This window comes from Mixophyes fleayi, chromosome 9, assembly GCF_038048845.1.
Source record: "Mixophyes fleayi isolate aMixFle1 chromosome 9, aMixFle1.hap1, whole genome shotgun sequence".
Classification (NCBI taxonomy): domain Eukaryota; kingdom Metazoa; phylum Chordata; class Amphibia; order Anura; family Limnodynastidae; genus Mixophyes; species Mixophyes fleayi.
In genome coordinates, this window is record NC_134410.1 from 93,439,653 (window position 1) to 93,463,828 (window position 24,176).

The following is a 24,176-nucleotide window of genomic DNA, read 5'->3' on the forward strand; positions in this document are numbered from 1 at the left end:
ATTCTTCAAAGTCCCCAGTTTCAACTACTCGTCTACCAAGCCAGTTAAGCCCAAGGGTCCTGATCCTTATCTCGAAATCTCTGCATTTGTGACATGCTAGACAGAGACTTCCGGCCATGGCTCTCAACTTCCACGCTTATCCAAAGAGGTGAGTGCTGAATATTCAGTTGCAAATGCCTTTTTGGCAGTTCCATCTCTTTAGTCTAAGTAGGCTCTGTGATTGATGGTTTGCCTCACTTTTGGACATTTCACAAATCCAGGAACATATTTAAAATAGATAGGTAACATAAATTTAGGGGCCAGCCTCTGCCAGTGACTTTTATTTGACATATAGTTTGGACAACTGAATTTGAAATAATAGGTTATTATGTTGATTGCAAACTGTCTTATGCCATTTAAAATAATAATCCACAGAGCCAGGAACTACCACTGTACCTGTAATTATAAACTGAATGGAGCCAGGTACAAGAACAGTGCCTGCGATCAACCTCTGTCTACAGCTTTGTTGTACCGGTAATTATTAACTGCCTGGAGGCCAGAACTAGTGCTGTACTTGTAATTATCATGTGCCTAGAGCCAAAAAATAGCATAGTGCCTGTAGTTACCAGCTGCTCATAGCCAGGAATCAGCACAATGACTGTGGTTATCAGCTGTCAGGAACTGGTGTTGTACCTGTACCAATCAACTGCCTGTTGCCAGGAATGATGCAATGACTGAGTCAATAATTTATATCCCCCACCAACATCTTCAATTGCTATCCCACTAACTTATGCATCAAGTCACCTATTAAATTGCAAGATGATTTGGGTAGGTACATCTATATATTCTGTTTCATGTCATTGTTTGTAACTTACTCATATCATGAGCTCCTAAATGTATAACGCTGCATAACTTTTGATGCTTGAAAAATAAAAGATAATAATAAAAAGAACAACATGCAGCACCACAATCTCTAATTATTACACATACTGCTTTGCACATATCTCAGAAAGCAAAGGTATAAATTGTTTTATTCTTGGTAGCTCATCAGCTGAATAAATTCTTTGACAGACATATTTGTGTGGGACTCTCATTAAGTAACTATGCAAAGATTAAATCTATGTTTGGTTAATTGTACTGATTAATAGCATTTCTAGATAGCATGTGAACCCGACATTCCTTTATATGTATTGTTTGCAAGGCTGTCCATTCAATGTTTTAAAGTATTTGTAAATAATCCTGAATGTGATAGTGTTTGAATAATCTATAACTCTTGGCTGTCAAGGGTCAACTGAATGCACTACTATCAGCTTGAGCAACTAGAATGCTTCAGCGGCTGCAGCAAAAATTCTATGAGAGGGACGACACAATCCTGCCTCCAAAAATTGAGAGCCAAACAGACACAGAACCTGTTTTTTCAGTAAAAGATACCTCCAATCATACAGTCTGCGACCCTCATAAAAGTCCAGACTTGCTTTTGAGCTTACTATGCCAAGTTTTATTATTTACATTCAAAATGCAAGTTGTTTGACATCTTGTAACCTTTCAAGACTATACTCATCACAAGCAGAGCATCTGGAGATTTCTTCAGAGGAACTCTCCCAACACTGTCTGTCACACGCCGGTCTCCCGCAGCTGCCGTCCGGGAGCCGGCGCACTTACCCACCTCCCGACTCCCCGCTCGTCACTTCCGACTGTCACTTCAGCTGCGATACTGCCACAGATCATCGCTGTCCATTCTCCACTGCTTAGTGGTGACTGCCGCAGATCATCGCTCTCTATTCTCCAGTGTACTGCCACAGATCATTGCTCTCCATTCTCCACTCCTTAGTTGTGACTGCCGCAGATCATCGCTCTCTATTCTCCAGTGTACTGCCGCAGATCATTGCTCTCCATTCTCCACTCCTTAGTGGTAACTGCCGCAGCTCCTTGTTTTCGGTACTCCTCTCCTGTGACAACCTTTTGCTATCCGATGCTTCATTCTCTCACACAGCTCACTGGGAACTTCCTTAGAGGGCCGCGACCTGCTGGGTGGAAGCCGCAAAGCCCAAATTCCCTTGTGGGAATCCCTGGCAACAACCTTCCGCTGTTAGACTCCGCGCCTCTAGGAGAAGTACTGCCATTCCCAGCTGAGACCCAGAAAGATCCAATCTATCCTAGTTGGAATGTGACAGTAAGAGCCAGCCATGATGGATCCTGATAGAGATCAGCTAAGGTGTCACGTTAAAAAAAGGGTCGGATCCTAGATCTGCCTAATTTAGCACTACTCCCAGCAAGGCGCGGAGTCTAACGAATGGACAGTGTTCACCAGGGACTGCCGCAAGGTGGTTTGGTCTTAGCTGCGTCCGCCCACAGATAGCAGCCCTCACAAGAAGTATCAGGCGAGACCTTTAGGGGATTGTTGATAGGAGGAACTCAGTAGACAACAGATGACAGCAGGAGTGATGAGATATCAGCTCTGCGGACAATTGGTTGCTCAGAGAAAGTGGCGAAGTACACGATGAAGCGTCAGCTCTTTAGGCAATTGGTATCACAGGAATGGACGAGCGCCAGCTGGTACAACAGGAGTGGTGTAGGGTAAGCTCTGTAGACACGTGGTACAGCAGGAGTGGTGGAACGTAAGCTCTGTAGACCCTGCATCTGCTGAATCCCTGGCAACACGCATTGACTAACCTTCTGTGTACCGAAATGGCTACAGTTCCAGACTCCTCTCGTGTTTGTCTCCTCGTGCCTCTCTACTAAACAGCAAGGTACGTCTGGCTTCCTATTTCTTACAGTTAAGTTGTTTAATATCCAGCTAGACGAGGCCTTTTACTGTGTTCCCAGACCGTTCACCCTACTACTATCTCTCTACCACGCCGATGGGCCAACCCAGGGGCTGCGACCTGCGGGCCCGGCAGCTAAAACCATCCCGCCTTGCGGCGGTTCTTGGAGAAGACCAGGAGGTCTATTAGACTCCGTGCCCTGGGAAGGCCAGTGCCAATACCGGTTGGTAGTTGTCTCCAGTGAGATGTAACACTCTCAAATTCTGGCCTGGGGCAGAGCCTGCTATGGAAGATGTCTTACACAGGTCAAACCTCTTGGAACTGTTCGCACTTCGCTGAATTCCCCCTCCTCCATTCTTCCACCCCAGTATTCCTCTTTCTCAGATGTCTTTAATAAGGTCTTCTCTAAGTGGTTACCTCCTCACCAAACGTGGGACTGCCCTTGCCTGGGAAAATTCCTCCTAGAGATAGAGTCTATCCCCTTTCTTACCTGAGACAGAGGCTACCGCACTTTATATTAAAGAAAATTTACAATGTGGCTTTATCAGGCTCTCTACCTCTCCAGCCGGAGCCGGATTTTTCTTTGTAAAGAAGAAGGATGGAAACTTGCGCCCTTGTATCGACTACCATGCCTTAAACGCCATCACGATTAAAAACCGTTATCCTATCCCATTGATCAACTATTCGATCAGATTAAAGGTGCCAGAATCTTCACAAAATTAGATCTTCATGGGGCCTACAACCTTATCAGAATACGAGCCGGGGACGTGTGGAAGTCGGCGTTCAACACAAAGGATGGCCATTACGAATATCTGGTCATGCCATTTGGGTTGTGCAATGCTCCAGAGTTTTGTTAACGAAATTTTCCATGACCTCTTATATTCTTTTGTAGTGGTGTATCTAGATGACATTTTGATCTTTTCTAAGGATCTCTTGTCTTATCTCTTCCATGTAGCCGAAGTTCTCTCCCGATTATGCAGAAACCATCTTTATTGTAAGCTTGAAAAATGCTCCATTGAAGCCTCCAAACTACTCTTCCTCGGTTACATTGTCTCTGGCTCGGGTATACAGATGGACCCCGAAAAGTTAATTCTATTCTAGAATGGCCTCGGCCTAACACCGTTAAGGCTATCCAGCGATTCTTAGGATTCGCAAATTATTACAGACTAGTCATCTCGGGGTATTCTACTATTGTTGCTCCATTGGTAGCCCTCACCCGGAAGACTCATTTTTGGTCACCAGAAGCTGTTGAGGCCTTTTTATTTCTCAAAAAGGCGTTCTCCTCTGCACCTGTTCTTAAACAACCTGACGTGTCCCCTCCTTTTTTCCTTGAGGTTGATGCCTCTACAGTTGGTGTAGGAGCCGTTTTATCTCAGAGGTCCAGCCATGAAAAATTTCATCCTTGTGCTTTCTATTCTCACAAGTTTTTGTCAGCAGAGAGAAACTACACCATCGGAAATAAGGAACTGTTTACTAAGAAGTTAGCTCTAAGTGCATGGTGCTACCTCCTGTTGGGGGCTTGGCACCCCGTCACCATTATCACGGATCATAAAAATCTACTTTATCTCCAGGCTGCCCAGTGCTTGAACCCCCGTCAAGCTCGCTGGTCGCTCTTCTCTACACGCTTCGACCTTCGTGTTATCTTCAAACCTGGTCTTAGGAATAAGAAGGCGCATTATCCCAAGCTTTTGTGACCTCCGTACCCGAGGACTTCCTTGAACTCCCCATTTTGGACCCTAAATGCCTCAATTCAGTCACACTTTCTCCTTCCACCACTCCTCCTCCTGGAAAGACGTCTGTTCCTCCTTACCTATGGAAGACTTTTAATATGGATTGATGCCTCGCTCTTTGCTGGACATGTAGGTACTCGTAAGACCTTCAAATTAATCTCTCAACATTATTGGTGGCCTAAGTAGCAGTCCGAAGTAAGAGATTTTGTAGCAGCTTGCGCTGTTTGTGCTCAACATAAATTTCCTTTACCCACTAAACTGTGGACCCATATCAGCATAGACTTCATCACAGGCCCACCCGCCAACAAAATATTTACCACAATTTGGGTAATTGTGGACCACTTTTCCAAGATGGCACACTTTGTTCCTCTTATAGGCTTACCATCCTCAGCACTGTTGGCTCAGCATTTTGTGAAGGAAGTTTTTCGTTTGCATGGTTGCCCCGCTGAAATTGTCTCTGACCGCGGAGTTCAATTCGTGTCAAAATTCTGGAGGGCCCTCTGTCTCCTTCTTGGTATCCGTCTAAGATTTTCTTATGCATATCACCCTCAAACTAATGGCCAAACTGAGAGAGTCAATCAAGACCTTGAGACCATTCTCAGGATATTCTCCTCCGCCAACCAGGACAATTGGGTCGACCTCTTATCATGGGCAGAATTTGCACACAACAATTCCTTTCATGAGTCTACTTCAGCTTCCCCGTTCTCCATTGGGTTCGGGATTTATCCTCTCACTCCAGAATTCTCAGCTCTCCCGCCCACCCAAATTCCTGATGTCATTATTCTGAGGAAGGACCTTTTATCTATCTGGTCTCAAGTCCAGAGGGCTCTGAAGATATCTTCCACTCGTTACAAGTTGTTTGCAGACAAAAAGCGTAGAGCGGTTTCTCCCCTGAAAGTTGGTAGCAGAGTATGGTTATCTACAAGGAACATTTGTCTCAATGTGCCGTTCATGAAATTCACCCCCGCTCCCCCCCGCTACATGGGTCCTTATAAGATTTATCTGGTGATTAGTCCTGTTTGCTTCAAATTACAGCTACCTTATGCCCTTTGCAATGCTATTGCCTTTCACATTTTCTTGTTGAGACCCCTTATTATCAATCGCTTCTCATATCCTGTTACTTCTTCCTTCCATCCTGTGCTTCAACAAAGTGATGCAATCAAGATCAGACGGATTTTGGATTCCAAGAATTCGAGGGGAGGAGTTAAGTACCTTGTGGATTAGAAGGGGTTCGTTCCCGAAGAACGTTATTGACAGCACTTGATAAAGCTCCTCACCTCTCTCTACAGCGCTGGTCCTTTAGTCAGATCCCTGGCTTGGAAGCAGCTCCATATACCCTCTGTGCTATCCTGCATTTCTCCAGTGTACTGCCGCAGACCAACTCTCTCCATTCTCCACTCCTTAGTGGTAACTGCTGAAGATCATCGCTCTCTATTCTCCAGTGTACTGCCGCAGATCATCGCTCTCCATTCTCAACTCCTTAATGGTAACTGCCGCAGATCATCTCTCTTAATTCTCCAGTGTACTGCCACAGATCATTGCTCTCCATCCTCCACTCTCCACTCCTTAGTGGTAACTGCTGCAGCTCCTTGTTTTCGGTACTCCTCTCCTGTGACAACCTTTTGCTATCCTGTACTTCATTCTCTCACACAGCTCACTGGAAAATTTCTTAGAGGGAAGCGACCTGCAGGGTGGACACCGCAAAGCCCAAATTCCTTTACGGGAATCCCTGGCAAAAACTTTCCACTCTGTGGAAATCCGTGCCTCTAGGAGAAGTACTGCCAATCCCAGCTGAGACCCAGAAGTGTCCAATCTATCCTAGTTGGAACTTGACACTGTCAAAGCATTCAAAATATCAGCTGCACTGAGAGCACATGGCTTCATGGCTGTGCATGATAGCAAATTTGCCGCCACACTTACACAGCTACCAATTTCCATGTGCACATGTTATAGGCCTATTTCACTATTAAACATTGACCTTAAATTATTTGCCAACACTTTTGCAAACAGGTTAGCCTGGGTCATCACCTCTTTGGTACATCCAGACCAAGTGAGTTTCATCCTTGGTCGCAAAGTGGCTGTTAATATTGAAAAGCAATAAACCTAATTTATACTGCTAATAAAACAACTTTTCTTACCCTGGTGTTGACCTTTGATGCCACAAAAACTTTAGAAAGGGTCTCTTGGCTCTTTAAACATCACACTCTCCAAGTGCTAAGTATTTGGGAACATTTTCTTTGTGGTGTTACAGCCCCATACTACAAGCATTCAGCATCATTTTAAACCAATTGTTTCTTCACCGGGTTGTTTCCTATCAAACATGGCATGAAACAGGGGTGTCCTTTGTTACCCTTGCACTTTGATGGAAGCTCTGGCAGCTAAGGTGTCACGGGCACTAGGAGTTTTACCCAGAATTCACCAGGTGGAATTTCACTTTACCAGAGGCGCGGAGTCTAACACAGTGGCTGGTCTTCTCCAGGAACTCCCGCAAGGGAGTATGGTTTTAGCGGCTGCCACTGTGGCTGGTCACGGCCCTCTGGGAAGTGTGGTAAATATACGGAACTGTACAACTGAATAGGAAAAGGAATGTCAATGATATAAATGCAGAGTCTCTGAACAATGGAAACAATGGTAACACGGTAGACTGATGAGCAGTAATAAAAGGAGGAAAGAGTTCCAAAGTGCATTAGCACACAGGTAGCATACAGCAGACCAATATATGACAACTGGATAAAGTCTATGGAAGGACCAAGCAATAATGCAGCAGGAGAGTCAGCGACTCGCAGATATACTTCAGAGGCACTATAGGCTTTAGTCCTAATAACAGGTACCATGCAAAATAGTAGGGTAAGCAGCTCCTGACATATCTTCCCGCTGGTAAATGTAAAGACTTGTGCAGATGCTGGTATAATACTAGATAGCGTGGAGCGGTCTGTGACCAGTAAGTCTCACCACTGATGTGGAGAGAAGACTTGTCCAGGTGCAGGTATATTACCAGATAGCGTAGAGTGGTCTGCGAGTAGCAAGTTGTACCACTGATATGGAGAGACGACTTGTCCAGGTGCAGGTATGTTACTAGGTAGCGTAGAGTGGTCTGCGGCTGGCAAGTTGTACCACTGATATAGAGAGACGACTTGTCCAGGTGCAGGTATGTTACTAGGTAGCGTGGAGTGGTCTGCGGCTGGCAAGTTGTACCACTGATATGGAGAGACGACTTGTCCAGGTGCAGGTATGTTACTAGGTAGCGTAGAGTGGTCTGTGGCTGGCAAGTTGTACCACTGATATAGAGAGACGACTTGTCCAGGTGCAGGTATGTTACTAGGTAGCGTGGAGTGGTCTGCGGCTGGCAAGTTGTACCACTGATATGGAGAGACGACTTTTCCAGGTGCAGGTATGTTACCAGGTAGCGTGAAGTGGTCTGCGGCTGGCAAGTTGTACCACTGATATGGAGAGAAGACTTGTCCGGGAGCAGGTATGATACAAGGTAGCGTGAAGTGGTCTGCGGCTGGCAAGTTGTACCACGATATGGAGAGAAGGCTTGTCCAGGTGCAGGTATGCTCCAATGTAGCGTGGAGTGGTCTGCAGCTGGCAAGTTGTACCACGATATGGAGAGAAGGCTTGTCCCGGCGCAGGTATGTTCCACAGCAAACAGAGAGCACGAGTAGAAACCGGAAACACCTCGGAGTCACAAGGGAATGAGAACCAAGAACAGGCAACGGTAATAGAGTAACAGGTGCCTTAAGTAGTGAGAGGTGATTGATTGACCAATGAGACTATGAGCAAGGTTTTAACAGTCAGTGGTTTCTGCACATGCTCAATCCTTGGTTAAAATGGCGGACGGCCGCGGCGCAGAACAGACGCCGGCAAGAGAGAGAAGGACCCATGTCCCAAACCAGAGGCACTAACCGTCCGGTGAGTGACATAAGGTACCTAATAACCCAGATATTGCTGGTGTTGGAGCTGGCCCCTGAGAGCACAAGCTTTCCCTTTTAAACTGATAATGTCCTTCAGATAACCACAAAGCCTCACAGCTTCAACTCCAGACTCTCCTAAGCTGCTCAACCTCATTTAAAACAATTTTAAATTCCATTGTCAGTAGCACAAAAGTAAATAACTGGGTAATCACCTGACCAAAACATATGATCAGCTTTTTCAGCAAACTTCCCCCAATTAACTGAGATAATTAAGAGGAATCTGGATTTCTAGAACCACATATATACTTCTTGGATCGGTCATATTGCCATGACTAAGATGAATATCCTCCCCTGACTCCTCTATTTGTTTCAGACTTTACCAATTTGGGTTCCCTCTTTCTTCTTGAAAAATCTAATACAGTGTATATCCAAGTTTTTTAGGTTGGGGCAGAGACTCACGGTGTGCCTCCGCATTCTTCACAAACTTCAAGATGATATACAGAAATACTACCTAGTGGTTCATCTAACTTAATCTGTTCTCTGGCATTCTAATGCTCACACAGGAACCTGAGTGGACATTGAGGCTGACGCACTCAGACTATCTTCCCTGTACTCCCTATTTTGGATGTTGCACAGTCTACTGTCCCACTCTGTTGAAGGATTCCCCCTCATGGAGATTCTTGCTTTCCATATGGTATCATTGCGTTTGACTCCAGGTCTATCAAGTTGTTCTGTCTTTACAGGTCAAATACAAAAGGCAAAGAAGAATGGCCCTTGGAAATGTGCAAGTGGAACAACCTCCTGCTGCACAGGTGGCATGGTTTCAAAAGTAATCAGATGGTGTAAATCAGAGGTTCCAACAAAAAACCTCATGCAAATTGATTAAAGAGGAGGAATCCTTAAGGATTTAACTCCAAAATGGAGTCATGTTGGATCCATCAGATAGACAATACTTTAATGCAATAATAAAGGTTAGAAAGTATGCACAACATTGGAACTGAGATTTCACTGAAATAAAAAATTGTTCTAAATTAAACGTTACTCTGTGATTCTAACTGATGATATTGGAACTGACTTATTGTCATATAATTAGTGGACTAGTTTTTCCAATCTACATTGTGTGAAGAGGCGAGACTAGTATTATCTGTGGCTTCCTATACTGTATACCCCCCACCCCCGAGCACCCAAGCCTGTCATTAGAATTATATAAGCTAGTCAGAGGTCCACACCACACCCAGATAGTTTAGTGGTCATACATACTAAAGGTTTTGATAAGTGTGCTAAACAATTAGCTACCATACATTATGCTATTAAGGTGCCAACATATTGTAGTATTCAGGTCAAAACTCCTCACTCACCATTAACCATTTTACTCCAGGAGACACTACCATCGTTTTCTCAGCAGAGGTTTGGGAAGTGGATAATTGACATCAATGGACATAACATAACAGTCATAAGACTAAGCATGTACTGTCTCAGTTGCTAAACAAAACTGGAAAATGACTACAGATATAAACCACATTCCCCAATATAACAGAGTCATCTGTGTTGAAAGATCCTATTTGCTCATATGTGACACAAGTTTTACAGTGTTAGACAAGACTACAAAACCCAGAGTCTTTTTAGACTCATATCTGCACAACAGGCTGAATTAGAAGCAATAAAGCAAGTACTCTTGCCCCAACCATCAGGACACTAAACTATATATCACAGCAGCTTATAGGTAGAGTGGTCTTCCGCTTCTCATCTACAGACATTGCATGGATTAATTAACAGTCAGAACAAACCCTTGGTGCATATTTAATTTTTAAATGAGTTGTGATAATGGAGCAGTAAAGCATCCTGAGGCTGCAAATAAAGTCCCATCACACCAGAACTAGAATGATCCCCTGGTTTTAGGAAAAAACTCTGCAGATGGAGTGACAAATTTGGTTGTGGTATTGGGGGTTTTCATAGCTGCAGATGCTGTGTCATTTCATTTGGCAGTGCGAAGTATGGTCTGTACTTCCAGATTAGCGTGTTTCAAGTGGGCAGAAGAGATAGCGCTTTAGTAAAAATATAGAAGCCTACGCTCACTTTTTTTTTTATCAGATCATGAATCCAAAAGAGAAAGTAATCCCCTAAATGCTCCAAGGTTACCATTCATTTTTCTTAATTTTTGTAGAGATCCAGACCCTCAATAGTAGTTGTTCTAAAGGGAAGGCTGCTTTGTAAGTTTTCTGCCCTATTAGCAAGTGTGCTACTGATGAATAGATATATTCTCCTCAGTGGAGAGAAAGAGGGACAATAGCCCTGACACCTCACAATTCCTGTAGTATCTTAAATTTGATCCCATAGATCATACAGGTATAACCAGTGCTCTAAGTGGGGCAGTATGTGCTGGTATGACATACCTGCCTCAGGTAAAAAATCAGGGGGCATATTTACTAAACAGCGGGTTTGAAAAAGTGGATATGCTGTCAATAGCAACCAATCAGATCCTAGTTATCATTTGTTTAGTACATTCTACAAAATTACAGCTAGAATCTGATTGGTTGCTATAAGCAACATCTCAACTTTTTCAGACCCCAGTTCAGTAAATATATTCCCAGGTCTCAGAGGTGTGTGTTAAGTGTGTATGTCAGTAAGTGTATGTATCAGGGACTGTGAGGGTCTATGGGAAGCTGCATGAAGCATTAGCAGAGTCTGCATAATGTGTAGGTCCACAGTTAATGTGCTCATCAGCAGGGGCGGGGCCCAGCAGTGTTAACAAGTGACTGGATGTCTTACAATGACAGCACCTTTTTGCAGTGACATAAAGGCAGTGAAAATATTGTTCTTTTCTTTATTACTGTCAAAATGATTGTAATATCTGGGATGTCACTAAAGATTTTTTGTATTGGTAAAAATACATAATTTCCAGGAACAGGGAACTTTGTTTGCTTTTCTCTTCAACTGCACAGTTCTACTTGTTTGTTTTACTTCATGTGTATAATTTTTAGTATGTGCTCTTACTCTGCATGATATATACCATTTTTATTATTACCTTATTATAAATTATTTGGTGGTGGTGGTGGTGGTATTATTTAAAATACATGAAAATAAGAAATAATAATAATAATAATAATAATAATAGACAGGAGTGAGGGCCGAGGTGTTGTGCTCATCAGTGGAGACGGAGAGAATCGCTAACTGGCGTAACTGCACAGCATTGTGACTGGACGGAGAAAATCGCTAACTGCACAGCATTGTGACTGGATGGGTTCCAGTAAACTACAATCTAAGTCAGTTTTCAAGATTTTGTCTAAGTTTGAGGGGTTCCAGCAGGGGACTCTCATGTGTAACGGAGGTTATAATTTTGTGTTAATTCCCTTTTTGGATTTTCTATTGGTGCCTCCTCTTTTCCCTTGACTTTCCAATCTAATAAAGTCTACACTGGAGTTGATCTCTTTTTAATGGGATTTGCCCTTCTATGGTTGGTTGACATTTCTATTTTGAATTTGATGTGATGTCATCTTGCTTAAACCACAGGTGTGGCAATCATTTAGGGAGGAGTGGACATTGAATTTAAACAGCTCACTGTTGTCTGATTTACTAATTACCCAAACATTTAACAATAGATGAGTTTGATAATTCACCGAGGACAATAGTGATCAACTCAGTACAACATGAAACATTTATCGGGGATTATTCCAGAGTCCCCATTGATCAATTGGGCCCTGGTCGATACAGCACTAATTTCTATAAGCCATTTAAATACCTTTTTGACACACCTATGCTCTCTCTGCTAAAATAGCAGTGATCCCCTAGCCCAGTGGTGGGCAAACTTTTTCCGGAGCGGGCCAAATAAAAAAGAAAAACTTTAGGCAGGCCAATATAATTTATTAAAAAACTCAAATATCGAAATATATAATACAAATTTTTGGAATGGGACGGGAGGGTGTTATATAGCAGTGTTACGTCTATAAGTGCAGCGATCGTACAGACACAGCACTTATTTCAGCAGGTTGTTGCAGATCCGTCTTTCTGGTGAGCCACTAACTGACAAAACAGCAGCCAATCGAAATCCGCCTTAGTATATGGCCCAGCCCATCTCTTCTCACATGACTTTCAGTCATTAGGGGGCAGGCAGGTGTTTGAGTGATTGACATATGAAGTGTCCTTTTAGGAAGGAGGATGAAGTGTAATGGAGGAAATAGCTGGGAAGGCGTAAAAATTAAGGTTCTGACACACAGGGTCAGCCCTAATAATTGTATGCATATTTTAATGACATTTTTTAAAATATTGGCGGGCTGGATAGAACCTCTAAGTGGGCCGGATCTGGCCCGCGGGCAATAGTTTGCTCATCACTGCCCTAGCCTGTCAAATCTGCTTCTCAATGTTCAAAGTATAGCTCATAATATCCTTACTTAAGTGGACACCAGACAATGTCTCATCACTCCTATTTGTCCTTTATTACTTTTTATTATGAACCTACATATCCAATCTACAAAGATTCTCTTCAATAATTTCTTTTATTTTTAGGTCCACACTTAAGTCTGAAGCTTTAAATATCTATAACATTTAGAAATGAATAGATATTTAAATTTCAAACAAATAAATCTAAGGATGTATTTCCATTGAAATCAAACTTCCCCTGTAAGTGCATATCATTTCACATTTTTAGTGTGAATATCTTGAATAATCTCAGCTGTCTGAGGGAGCTTAATTTCTCTCCAAGACCAAATTATCTCCACTTACAAGCAATATAAAGAGGGATTTAAATTATTGGAAGCATTTCCTGGTCATGTGCTACTTTGCCATTCTGACAATAAAAGCAAAGTGCAAGCATGAAGTTATTGTGTGTGCATCATCAGAAGGGTGCTCGTGTCATACTGTACAAAGATTATTTTTAAACTGTCATACCTTGGGAACAGGGATGTGTTTAGGGCCTTGGGAAAGCTCCTCACATACCAACTTTTCCTTCTGCAAATTCTAACTCTTTGTTTATCTGCTTATTTTACTTTCTACTACTACTACTACTGCTTACATTCTTTACCTATTTACTACTTACCTTCCTTTCTTTATTTTTGTAATTTTGTTTAAATTATTCTATTGATTTTTTATTTTGCAAACGATTGATCTTATTTCTTTATGATGTTTGCTTTGTACATTAAAATGTGTATATGTTTCATTGTAAAATGTAGTGAAAATAAACAATTTTAAAACATCACTGTACCTGTCAAAGAAGGGCGATTAGAGGTCACGCTGCTCAGGCCTTGGGGATACATGTTATATGGATGACGAGCCATATTCTTAAACACAATCTATCACCACAGAAGCAGAAGATAAAACAATTTGATCAGACATTTTCTTAGTTACATTAAACAAATCAGTGTCACATAGTTGTAGAACATTAATAAAATATATAGTAAAATAATGCATTGAAATTGAATATACAAAGAATATACAATAACTGCATAAAACATGAATGTTCAGCATTATCTATTACATTAGTATATATTATCATATATGCTAAAAAAAACATGTAAAAACATTTAAGAAATAAATTAAAATATCCCTAGATAGCAGTTAATTAAAAGCAAATTCAAAACTTCAATTAGAGAATTCCAACCATATTAATGTGGCTAATTACAGTAGAATAATTTTTAGTGAGAATATAGCACAAAACAAATAGTATAACATTCATGATTGAGAATGAGACCTAAAAGATTGCCAGTCCAGTCTAGCAAAGGAGAAAGAGGACAATTTAATATGATAAAATGCACTTATTCTATATTAAAGTAATCAAAAACCAAAAGTAAATAAATTACTGAAAGTACAGCATAAGCCCTTGTAAAATCCATTATTTGTTTTTCTAGCTATGTGTAGGATGGTTTTATTTATGCATTGTTAATTAAATTATATACACATTATTATGCAATGTGGTATTTTGTACTGTTAATATGATATGTAGTTGACATGGTGCATTGCAATAACTGTGAAAAGCTTGATGTATGTATTTAATTCAAAGGAGGAGTTTAAATATCATCAGTGCAGATAAACCTTTCTAAATAATTTTTCAATGAGTGTACATTTCTAATCTGTGTCACAAAATATTTTTTACAGTACTATTAGGCACCCCTCTCCAGTGGCGGAATAGATCAATCCCGGGCCATCTCTCTGCTTTATTGGGAACAAAGCACGGGTGTCACTTAGTTAACACTAGAATTACCACTGACTAGTATTAGCACAACTAAACAGGGAGGCACACCAGGGGCCCCGCAAGGAGGTATGGACTTGGCTGCGTGAGGTGCGCAGGTCACGGTTCTCCCAGATAGTCACCAGTGCAGTGATGAGAGAAGAATGGTCGGAAAGTCCTGATCAAGCCAACGGTAGCCCAATACAATGGAGATAACCAGGAGAGTAGTCAGAATTGAGCGATGGGTCAAACCAGAACGTGCAGAGCAGTACAAAATGGAATCCACAGGGAAGGTCAATAACAAGCCAAATCAGGAACCAGTAGTAAGCAGACAAGACAAGAATACTGGAGCAATATTATGGCACCCTAATGGTGCTAGAGTGTGCTTTAAATAGAAGGAAGTGTCTCCTGATTGGAGCCTGTGGTTTTGGCGGTCAGAGCAAAGTTGTCCGCCGACAGGCTGAGAAGAACAGCGTTCCGTTGCCTAGCAACGGGATGCGAGCAGCAGGAGAGAGGCATCCATCTCCGGCACCTATGAGGGGTGCGGAGACGGCACCTGACAGTACCCCCTCTCTCTTTTAGGCGCAGACACAAGAGCCTTCAAGAAATTCATCAACAGATGCGGGGCATGAAGGTTTTCTTTATTGACCCAACACCTCTCCTCAGGACCATTGCTCTTCCAGTGAATCAAGTATTGGGGCTTACCGCGAAGAGTGCAGGTCTGTAAAACTTGTTCAGCCTCAAATTTTTCACCCTGGATAGTCTTGACAGGAGGTGGCGAAGAGGCAATGTTGGAGAATTCATTGAGAATAAGTGGTTTTAACAGAGAGATATGAAAGGTGTTATGTACCCGAAGGGAGGGAGGTTACCGGAGCTTATAGGTTACTGGATTGATAACATGGGTAATAGTGAAAGGACCAATATTGCCAGGTGCAAATTTCATGGTTAAGTCTGAGGTTGCGGGTGGTGAGCCACGCTTTATTGTCTACTCGAAGTACCGATAAATTCCTCCAATGGTGATCTGCAAATAGTTTATCGGTCCATAGCCTGCCGTAATTTGCATTGCACTTGGGACCAAAATTGTGTTGGTGGTTGTTATGCGAAGAATTCGCTCCAGAAAGATTGATGTTCCGAACAATAGAACCTGATGTAAGACTCCAAATCCTAGTTGATCAGCTCAGTTTGACTATTGGTTTGTGTGTGGTAACCGGAGGAGAACTTTAGGCTGATACCAAGAAGTTTACAGAATGACCTACAAAATCTAAAGATAAATTGTACTCCGCGCTCAGAGATGATTTTATCCAGGCAGCCATGAAGGCGGAAAATCTCTTTGATAAAAAAAAAGTGCTAGTTTGGAAGCAGATGGTAGTCCTTTGAGATGAATGAAGTGAGCCAATTTAAAAAATAAGTCAACCACCACCCAAATAGAATTGTATCCATGGCTAGAAGGAAGGTCAGTAAAAAAGTCCATACTGACCCACGGGGAATCTAGTACAGGGAGAGGAAGGAGAAGACCTGCCGGAGATCTTCTGGGATCTTATGCTAGGCACAAACCTCGCATAATTGAATTTTTTCTTTGAACGTCAGAGACCAAGGATGGCCACCAATACAAGCGGAAGAGTAGTGTGACTGTCTTCTTGATACCGGCATGCCCGGAGAATCGGGATTTATGAGCCCATTTCAAAACCTTTGTGCGCAAATGGATGTCCACAAAAGAACGGTCATTTGTGGAGTCTTGATGGTGGACTTAGATCCAGAATCCTGGAGGGGTTGATAATGGGTTTGGCCGAGAAGGAGGAACTGGAATCGGGGGAATCGAAAGATCTGGATAGAGCATTATGCTCTAATATTTTTAGTACCAGGGCAGAATGTCAATATCATTTGGAATCTGCTAAAGAATAATGATGGGGAGGATTCAAACATTGTGCAGACTGCAAGTAGGTGAGGTTATTATGGTCCGTGGACACCGTGACAGGAAAACGAGCACCCTCCAGCAGGTAGCGCCATTCCTCTAGAGCAACTTTGATGGGCAAAAGTTCTTTGACATCAATACCATAGTTGGCTTCACTGGTGAAGAATATTTTGGAAAGAAAGCTACAAGGCTTAGATATGCCCCTACCCCCACAGAGGAGGCATCCACCTCTAAGAAAAAATGTCTGTTCTGGTCGGGTTGTCTCAAAATGGTTGCAGATAAAAAAGTCCCTTTAAGGGTTTTGAATGCCTGTACAGCCTCCTGAGGCAAAGATTTGACTTGTCCTCCCTTAAGGGAGAGTAATGTAATGGGAGAAATAAGAGTAGCAAATCCTTTAATGAACTGGAAGTAATAATTGGTAAAGCCAATTAAGCGTTGAGTGGCCTTCAGACCGACGGGTTGGGGCCACTTGAGAATGGCCTCCACTTTACTGGGGTCCATTTGTAAGCTTGTACCAGAGACAAGGTATCTCAAAAAGGGTACCTGAGAGCAGTCGAAGAGACACTTCTCCAGTTTACGGTATAAGTGATTTCTTCATAATCGGGAGAGAACCTCCTTAACATGCCACCGATGCGAAGAGGGGAGAAAATATTAAGTTGTCATCTAAATAGATAACCACCGACCGATAAAGCAGATACCAGAACATTTCATTTACAAAGTCGTGAAAGACCGCAGAAGCATTACAGAGCCCAAAGGGCATGACCAGGTATTCGTAATGCCCGTTTCTGGTGTTAAACACGGTCTTCCATTCGTCCCCTTTTTGTATTCTGATAAGGTTATAAGCACCTCTGAGGTCTAGTTTTGTGACAATTTGTGCCTCACCAATGTGGTCGAATAGTTCCGGGATGAGGGGGAGAGGATAACGGTTTTTCACTGTGGTGGCATTTAATTTACAATGGTCTATACAGGGTATAAGGGAGCTATCCTTCTTCTTAACGGAAAAGAATCCTGCTCCGGCAGGAGAGGAAGATTTACGGATAAACCCTCTTTTTTGAGGTTTTCTGTAACGTATTTAGACATTGCTTGTGTCTCAGGTAACATCAGCGGATATACCTTGCCTCTGGGAATGCTTTTGGCCAGGACGAGGTCGATAGGGCAATCTCAGGGTCGATGAGGTGGTAGGATCTTCGAGGCAGACTTGCTGAGTACATCGGAATAGTCGGAATAAGCCTTGGGAAGAACCACATGGCAGGACATGTTGAGACAAGAAATGGCAGGCTTGGCATGTTGTACTGGTCTCAGGCAGTTCTTGGTACAATAGGAACCCCAGCAGATGACCTGTGCACGTTGCCAATCGAATTGTGGAGAATGGGTCCTTAACCAAGGCAGGCCCAAAATTATTGGGTTTACAGACCGTGGAAGAACCAAGAAACTTATGTGTTCGGAGTGGAGAACTCCTACCTCCATCTGGACAGGACACAAAAGCAATGGAACCATTGGCGACTCTGTTGCAATCTACAGCGGTCAAGGCCAAAGGCTGCGATAAAGGAAGCATGGGAAGACGGAGCTCTGACAAAAGTCTGGCAGCTAAGAAGTTCCCAGCAGATCCCAGAATAGATTGTGGGCCTTTAGGAGACAGCAAAGTAACAGGCATCAGAAACTCAGAATTTTTCAGAGAATAGGGAGTAGAGTAGTGCGATCTAGGGTGGACCTCCCTTCTATCACCTAGGAGGAGGTGTTTCCTGGATTCTTGGGGCAAGTAGAGAGAAGATGTCCAGGTTTCCCACAGTATAGACACAGGCGGTTCCTCTTAAGTCTATCTCCTTCTTCTGGAGACAGGTGTGAATGACCAATTTGCATCGACTCCTCAGTGGACGGTGTGGGCAGCTGAAAGTTAGGTGCCAAGTGTGTGTCCTCTATGGCGAATATTCACCTTGACACACAGAGATCAGGTCATCTAAACTGGAAGGAAGATCACAAGAAGTAAGATCATCCTTAATACGCTCATTTAGTCCTTGCCAGAAAGAAGATATCAAGGCCTCGTTGTTCCACCGAATTTCAGAAACTAGGGTACGGAATTGTACACCGTATTGCCCAGCCAAGAGTGATTCTTGGCAAAGTCCTAGTAGCCCAGAGGCAGCAGAAGACACCCGTCTGGGTTTGTCAAAAACCTTGCAGTAAGTTTCAATAAAGACCACAGAATTCTGGAACATGGAATCATCCTTCTCCCATAAAGGAGATGCCCGGAAAGGAGGGAGATCAGGTGCCAGCTAAAATTGAATAACGCATTAGTTGAGAAAGCCATGACACTTTTGTGGGTCTCCATCATATTTCTCTGGTGAAGGAATACGTAGACTTCTGGCGGAAACTACTGGTGGTGGCGGTAGGAGCAGAGGTAGTGGCAGTTAGAAGTGGAGCTGCCGTACGAGCAGGTAGAGAACTCTGTTAAGAATCCAGGCGAGACACACAGTAGCTGGGCCTGATTAGACTCTTGCTGCTCCACTCTCTGAGCCAGTTGAACCTAGAAATGAGCCAGGGGTCAAACCAGAACAGGCAGACCAGTACAAAATGGAATCCACAGAGAAGGTCAATAACAAGCCAAATCAGGAACCAGTAGCAAGCAGAACAAGACAGGAATGCTGGAGCAGGTAGAACCAATATTCGGGCAGCCTAATGTTGCCAGAGTGTGCTTTAAAAAGAAGGAAGTGCCTCCTGATTGGAGCCTGCGGTTTCGGCAGTCAGAGCACAGCTGACCGCTGACAGGCGAAGAAGAACAGCGTCCCGTTGTCTAGCAATGGGACGCGAGAATATCGTGCATGCGCGCCCAGGACCCAGAAGAGCGTCCTGATGCTACGCAACGGGAAGCGAGCAAGCAGAGAGAGGCGTCTGTCTCCAGCACCTATGAGGGGTGAGGAGGCGGCGCCTGACAAGGGGTCTTGAAGAGAAGGGCAAAGATCGGTCACTCCCCCTGTAGTTCCACTACTTTCCTTTTTAGTATTATAGAATTGCATTCCTGATTATTTTCCCTTCCATATTTTACACAATAATTACAACACAAAAGCCACAACAAAACAAATTGTTTTCTGTACTTGTCATTACTACTCCATTAGTTATCTAGGTGCACAAATACCCAAGTAATTCATTGTTATCTAATTTGGTGTATTTTTCAAATCACGTTGACTGCCACAAAACGCTATCATTTTCTGAGCTTGTAATTAACATCAGAACCTACACCGGCGTACATATACCAAGGCAATACATTATAATATCAACCTGACTATTTTTTTTACAATGCAATGACAGAGATTGTAACATGGACGACAGGAAGCGGACAGGTCTAATCAGCAATGGGATTACTCTGATTTGCGCGTTGGAGTAGAAATATAAATTTTGCAGTGATTGGCAAATTTTGAGGAAGAAATCAGGAACATTGTAGTGAAGTAAATTTGGGAGCTTCATACATCTTAACTCACTATATGCAGAAAGTAGAAAAACACATATTTATTAAAAGAAGTCTGCACATTCCAAAACATTGATACACAAACCTTATTTATATTTTAAATACAACAATGTTTTGCAGAATTCTACAAAGTTAAAATATCATTGAACATGTCTGTAAAATATGGGCTTTTAATAGATATCTTCTTTTTTTTTACCTGGATTTCATCTCCAACCTCTCCTCTAAGCACCGGTCCAAGGATCCCTGTTCCAGGAATTTCTGATGGTTTTAGATGGGTGAATTGGGAGTCTGTAAATTCTCTATACACAACCTTTTTAAATAAGGAACTACATAGGATGAGGAAGATTGAGAAGAAAATCAATGAAAAATAATAGAAATAGACTCATGAAAACAATATTAATGAATGTATTGTAGGCATTAAAGCTCATATTTGTAAATTAGGCTGCAAAATGACTGCTGCACTATTATCCATGCTTTTTTGATCAGCAATTAATTAAATCAATGTGGTTAAGTTATATTAACTATTCAGACTACTATTGAACACAGTACACAGTTCCCAAATCTGTCTGCTCAAAAAGCTGAACAAACATGGTTTGAAAACGAACTTTTAGCACTTCAAGATTACATTATTATTATTATTATTTTTATTAACCTTTATTTACAGAGTGTACACCAAAGTACATGGTATAACAGTACTATACAGTAAACAAATAACACTACTAAGTATATTTACTAAACTGCAGATTTGAAAAAGTGGAGAAGTTGCCTATAGCAACCTATCATATTCTAGTTATCATTTATTATTATTATTATCTATCATATTCTAGTTATCATTTATTATTATTATTATTAATTTTTATTTATAGGGCGCCACTAGGTATCCGTAGCGCCGTACAGGGACAGACAGAAACACGATACAGGGTGAGACAACACGGTACAGTTAACAAAAAGCACAGTAACTCAGAAGCTCAATGTACAGCTAGATGAGAGGTGAGAGCCCCCAGCGGGGTAGAGAGAGGGGTAGAAGGGCAGGAGGACCTAACGGAAGAGACAAAGAGCTGGAGAGCAGAGTTAAGGTGGTGGAGAACAGAAGGAGAGAAGGCCCTGCTTGAAGGAGCGTGCAATCTAAGGCAGGGGTCAGGGGACTTTTTTACCTTTTACCCCCAAATATATTTAGATACGACGACGTTGCCTTCTTGATTTGAAAGGAAGGAAATCATATATTATTAATTATTGGAATTCAAAATTTTATTGAATCTATTCAAAATTTCTTTGAAAGCTTCAACTTCAAAACTTCAGGTTTTAGAGAAATGATGTTGCTTCATTTTTGATACGAGAGCATCATTATTGGGGCATTTTGATATCAGAGCAATTTGGATACAGTCTTCAGCGTCCAATCGATTTCTCTGCTTTGTTTTTATGTTCGTTAGAGTGTAAAATCCTTGTTCGCAAAGGTAGGTTGTTGCAAAAGGCAGCAACTTTTTGACCACCTCCTCATGTGCAATTTTGATGCCTTTGCAGCTGTTGACATCCAAAAATATGACAGATCTGCTTTGTTTTCAAATGCAATACGTGCTTCATTATTGTATCGCAGCTCAAGAAGTGCCTCTGCCAACCCTTGAGGCTCTTCTGGTACAACAGCAATTTCACATTTAAAGGGGTCTACAATCCAACTGACAGCATGTGAATCGGCAGCATTACCCCATTTGGGGTAATTTACCCCTGTTCCCTGACCACTGATCTAAGAGGAGGGTAGGACGGACAGAGACACAATGGTAGGAGGAGGGAATGGGGAGAACGGAGGCTGAGCCGGAGAGCCGGGGAGAGGAGAATGAAAAGGAGGGAGGTAAGAGGGGGACAGGAGGGAGGGCATGAGTGGGAGGGTGGTAGGGGGAGACTGGGAGGAGGTCAATTAGGTGGGGGACTGATATTTAATACATTCTACAAAATGACTGCTAGAATCTGTTTGGTTGTTATAGGCAACTTCTCCACTTTTCAAACCCGCAGTTTAGTAAATATACCCCTACAACTCTCAACACAGTTACTGATGGGTAATGGAGTGCAAGTGGTATATGCAGCTGAAACTGAAACCTATGCCCATTAGTGTGAGCACAGCAACAGGTTTAGAGCCCCTCAGAGAGGCGGAAGACAACGGAGGGATGAGTTAGGTGGCAGAGAGCCCGAGGAGGGAGGTGCTCAGTATAGCTGATGAGCGAAAGTTAAAGGTAATGAGAACAGGATGGAGTGGGTCCTGCTCACTAAAACTTACAATCTAAAGGGAAAAGGCAGACAAATGGTTGACACATGGGGGCTACAGTAAGGGGATACATTATACACAGGATTTAGGATGTGGATAAAACATGAGTGACAGAATGTAACTCATTCAGTGTCTTTATTTTCCCCAAAGATTTTCCACACATTAGGCACCTACCTACCTAGCTTTGAAGCTACCATCTGCTCCTCCTCCATTTTGGTAATAGACTGGAAGTGCGGCACTCGGCGATGATATCACAGCCCAGTACCACACTCAAAAGAAGAGAAGATGCCACAACAAAAGCTAAATAGAAGGTACTAGGACAGCACCTATAGAGTGGGACAACCAAGGGGCACACACCAGCCCTCTATGCAGGCAGAGGCACACACATAAACACATACTAGTTCTGAATGCTTGCAAGGGCATCTGACACATTCTCAGCATGTCTTGGCATTTGATGACATCCTACATACAGATGAATTTTATCTGGAGTTTCATATATATATATATATATATATATATATATATATATATATATATATATATATATATATATATACACATATATGAAAAAAAGGCAGTATTTAACAGAAAATTAGTTTTCACCCCTTGCATTGTAATATGGTTTTGCCCAGAAGACTGAAATAAGATACCTCTTCATTTAAGATCCTTAATGAATCAGGCCCCTACTTACCGATTGTTCACCTGATTGGCTGGATGTCATAATGAGGCCCTACTTGCACACTTGGCTAATTATTAATGGCAGCAATACAGAACTAGTTAGCTGCATCGATCTGCACATATTATGGATTATGTAACAATAAATTATGTCAATTTAAACACATAAAAAACATATACCAATTACCTGTCATCAGACACCCATAATTGGTCCTACCATTTTAGTATGGTCCAGACTTTGGATCCTTCCACACCTCTCCTCTATTATTTCACCACTGACCCCCTTATTTGATAATCCTCTTTTCCCCCCGGGCTTACAAACTGGCCCCTTTAAGACATGGGTGCATGCTGGGATTACACGTGTCGGGCAGCTGATATATTCCACAGGTGTGTCCTCCTTTCTTGAGATCCAGTCCAAGTGGGAGCTTCCGGGATTGGAGATTTGGAGATACCTCCAGATCAAGCACTTCCAGACCTCGGGGTTACCTCGTAATGATATAACTAGAGCCCTCACAGCATTTGAAACATGGTGTCTAGCAGATGGCTCTCTTCCCCACCTGCTCTCCAAAATCTATAAACTACTTATAGAAAACCTTTTTAGCTCCTTACCCAAATTCACCACTGCTTGGCAGCAAGATCTGGGAGAGCAGGTCCGTGAAGCAGACTGGTTAGCCATTTTTGAGACCACACATGCTTGTTCTGCTAGTGTCTCTATAATAGAAACTCATTACAAGGTTCTAACAAGATGGTATAGGTGCCCAGCCCAACTAGCAAACTTTTGCCAGGGTGTTTCTAACTTCTGTTGGAGATGCCAGAATGCCCGGGGCACTACTATGCATATCTGGTGGGGTTGTGAGATACTCAGACCTTTCTGGTCCAAGGTCATGGAGGTCTCTGCTGAAATATTAGGAGATGTTGTTCCTGATAGTCCCGCCTTCTGGCTTCTCAACAAGATTGACGTCCCAATTTCCAGGTTTAAAAAAACATTTTACGTTATCTGATTTAGACTGCGAAAGCAGTGATTCCAATCCACTGGAGATCTTCTAACCCCCCAACCATCCGGGAGTGGTTCCATAGATTGGAGTTTTATAGAGTTATGGATGAGCTTTTACTCTCATCTGCTGATAAATTTACTGAACATTACTCCATTTGGAGCCCATGGCTTGAATTCCAGAACTCCGATAAATTTAATCATTTAAACAAACCAGTTCTCTCACCTACTCTCCTTGCTAGGACTTGAATTGTTTATTTACATAATCTGTACTAGGAAGCATTGCCCCACCCCCCCTTCCCTTTCCTTCCTTTATCCCCGGTCTCTGCCTTT

General features: G+C 42.5%; 1 protein-coding gene across 3 annotated transcripts in view; it reads right to left on the reverse strand.

Moving 5' to 3' along the window:
• F8 (coagulation factor VIII) overlaps nucleotides 1-24,176 on the reverse strand; it is a 515,303-nt gene that overhangs the window by 294,285 nt on the left and 196,842 nt on the right. For all 3 annotated transcript variants that reach the window (XM_075184684.1, XM_075184685.1, XM_075184683.1), the window contains 2 exons: nucleotides 20,117-20,246; nucleotides 13,586-13,673 (listed from right to left, as the gene is read on the reverse strand). In XM_075184684.1, coding sequence (XP_075040785.1) covers nucleotides 13,586-13,673; nucleotides 20,117-20,246 — 218 coding nt within the window. The remainder of the gene's footprint in view (nucleotides 1-13,585; nucleotides 13,674-20,116; nucleotides 20,247-24,176) is intronic.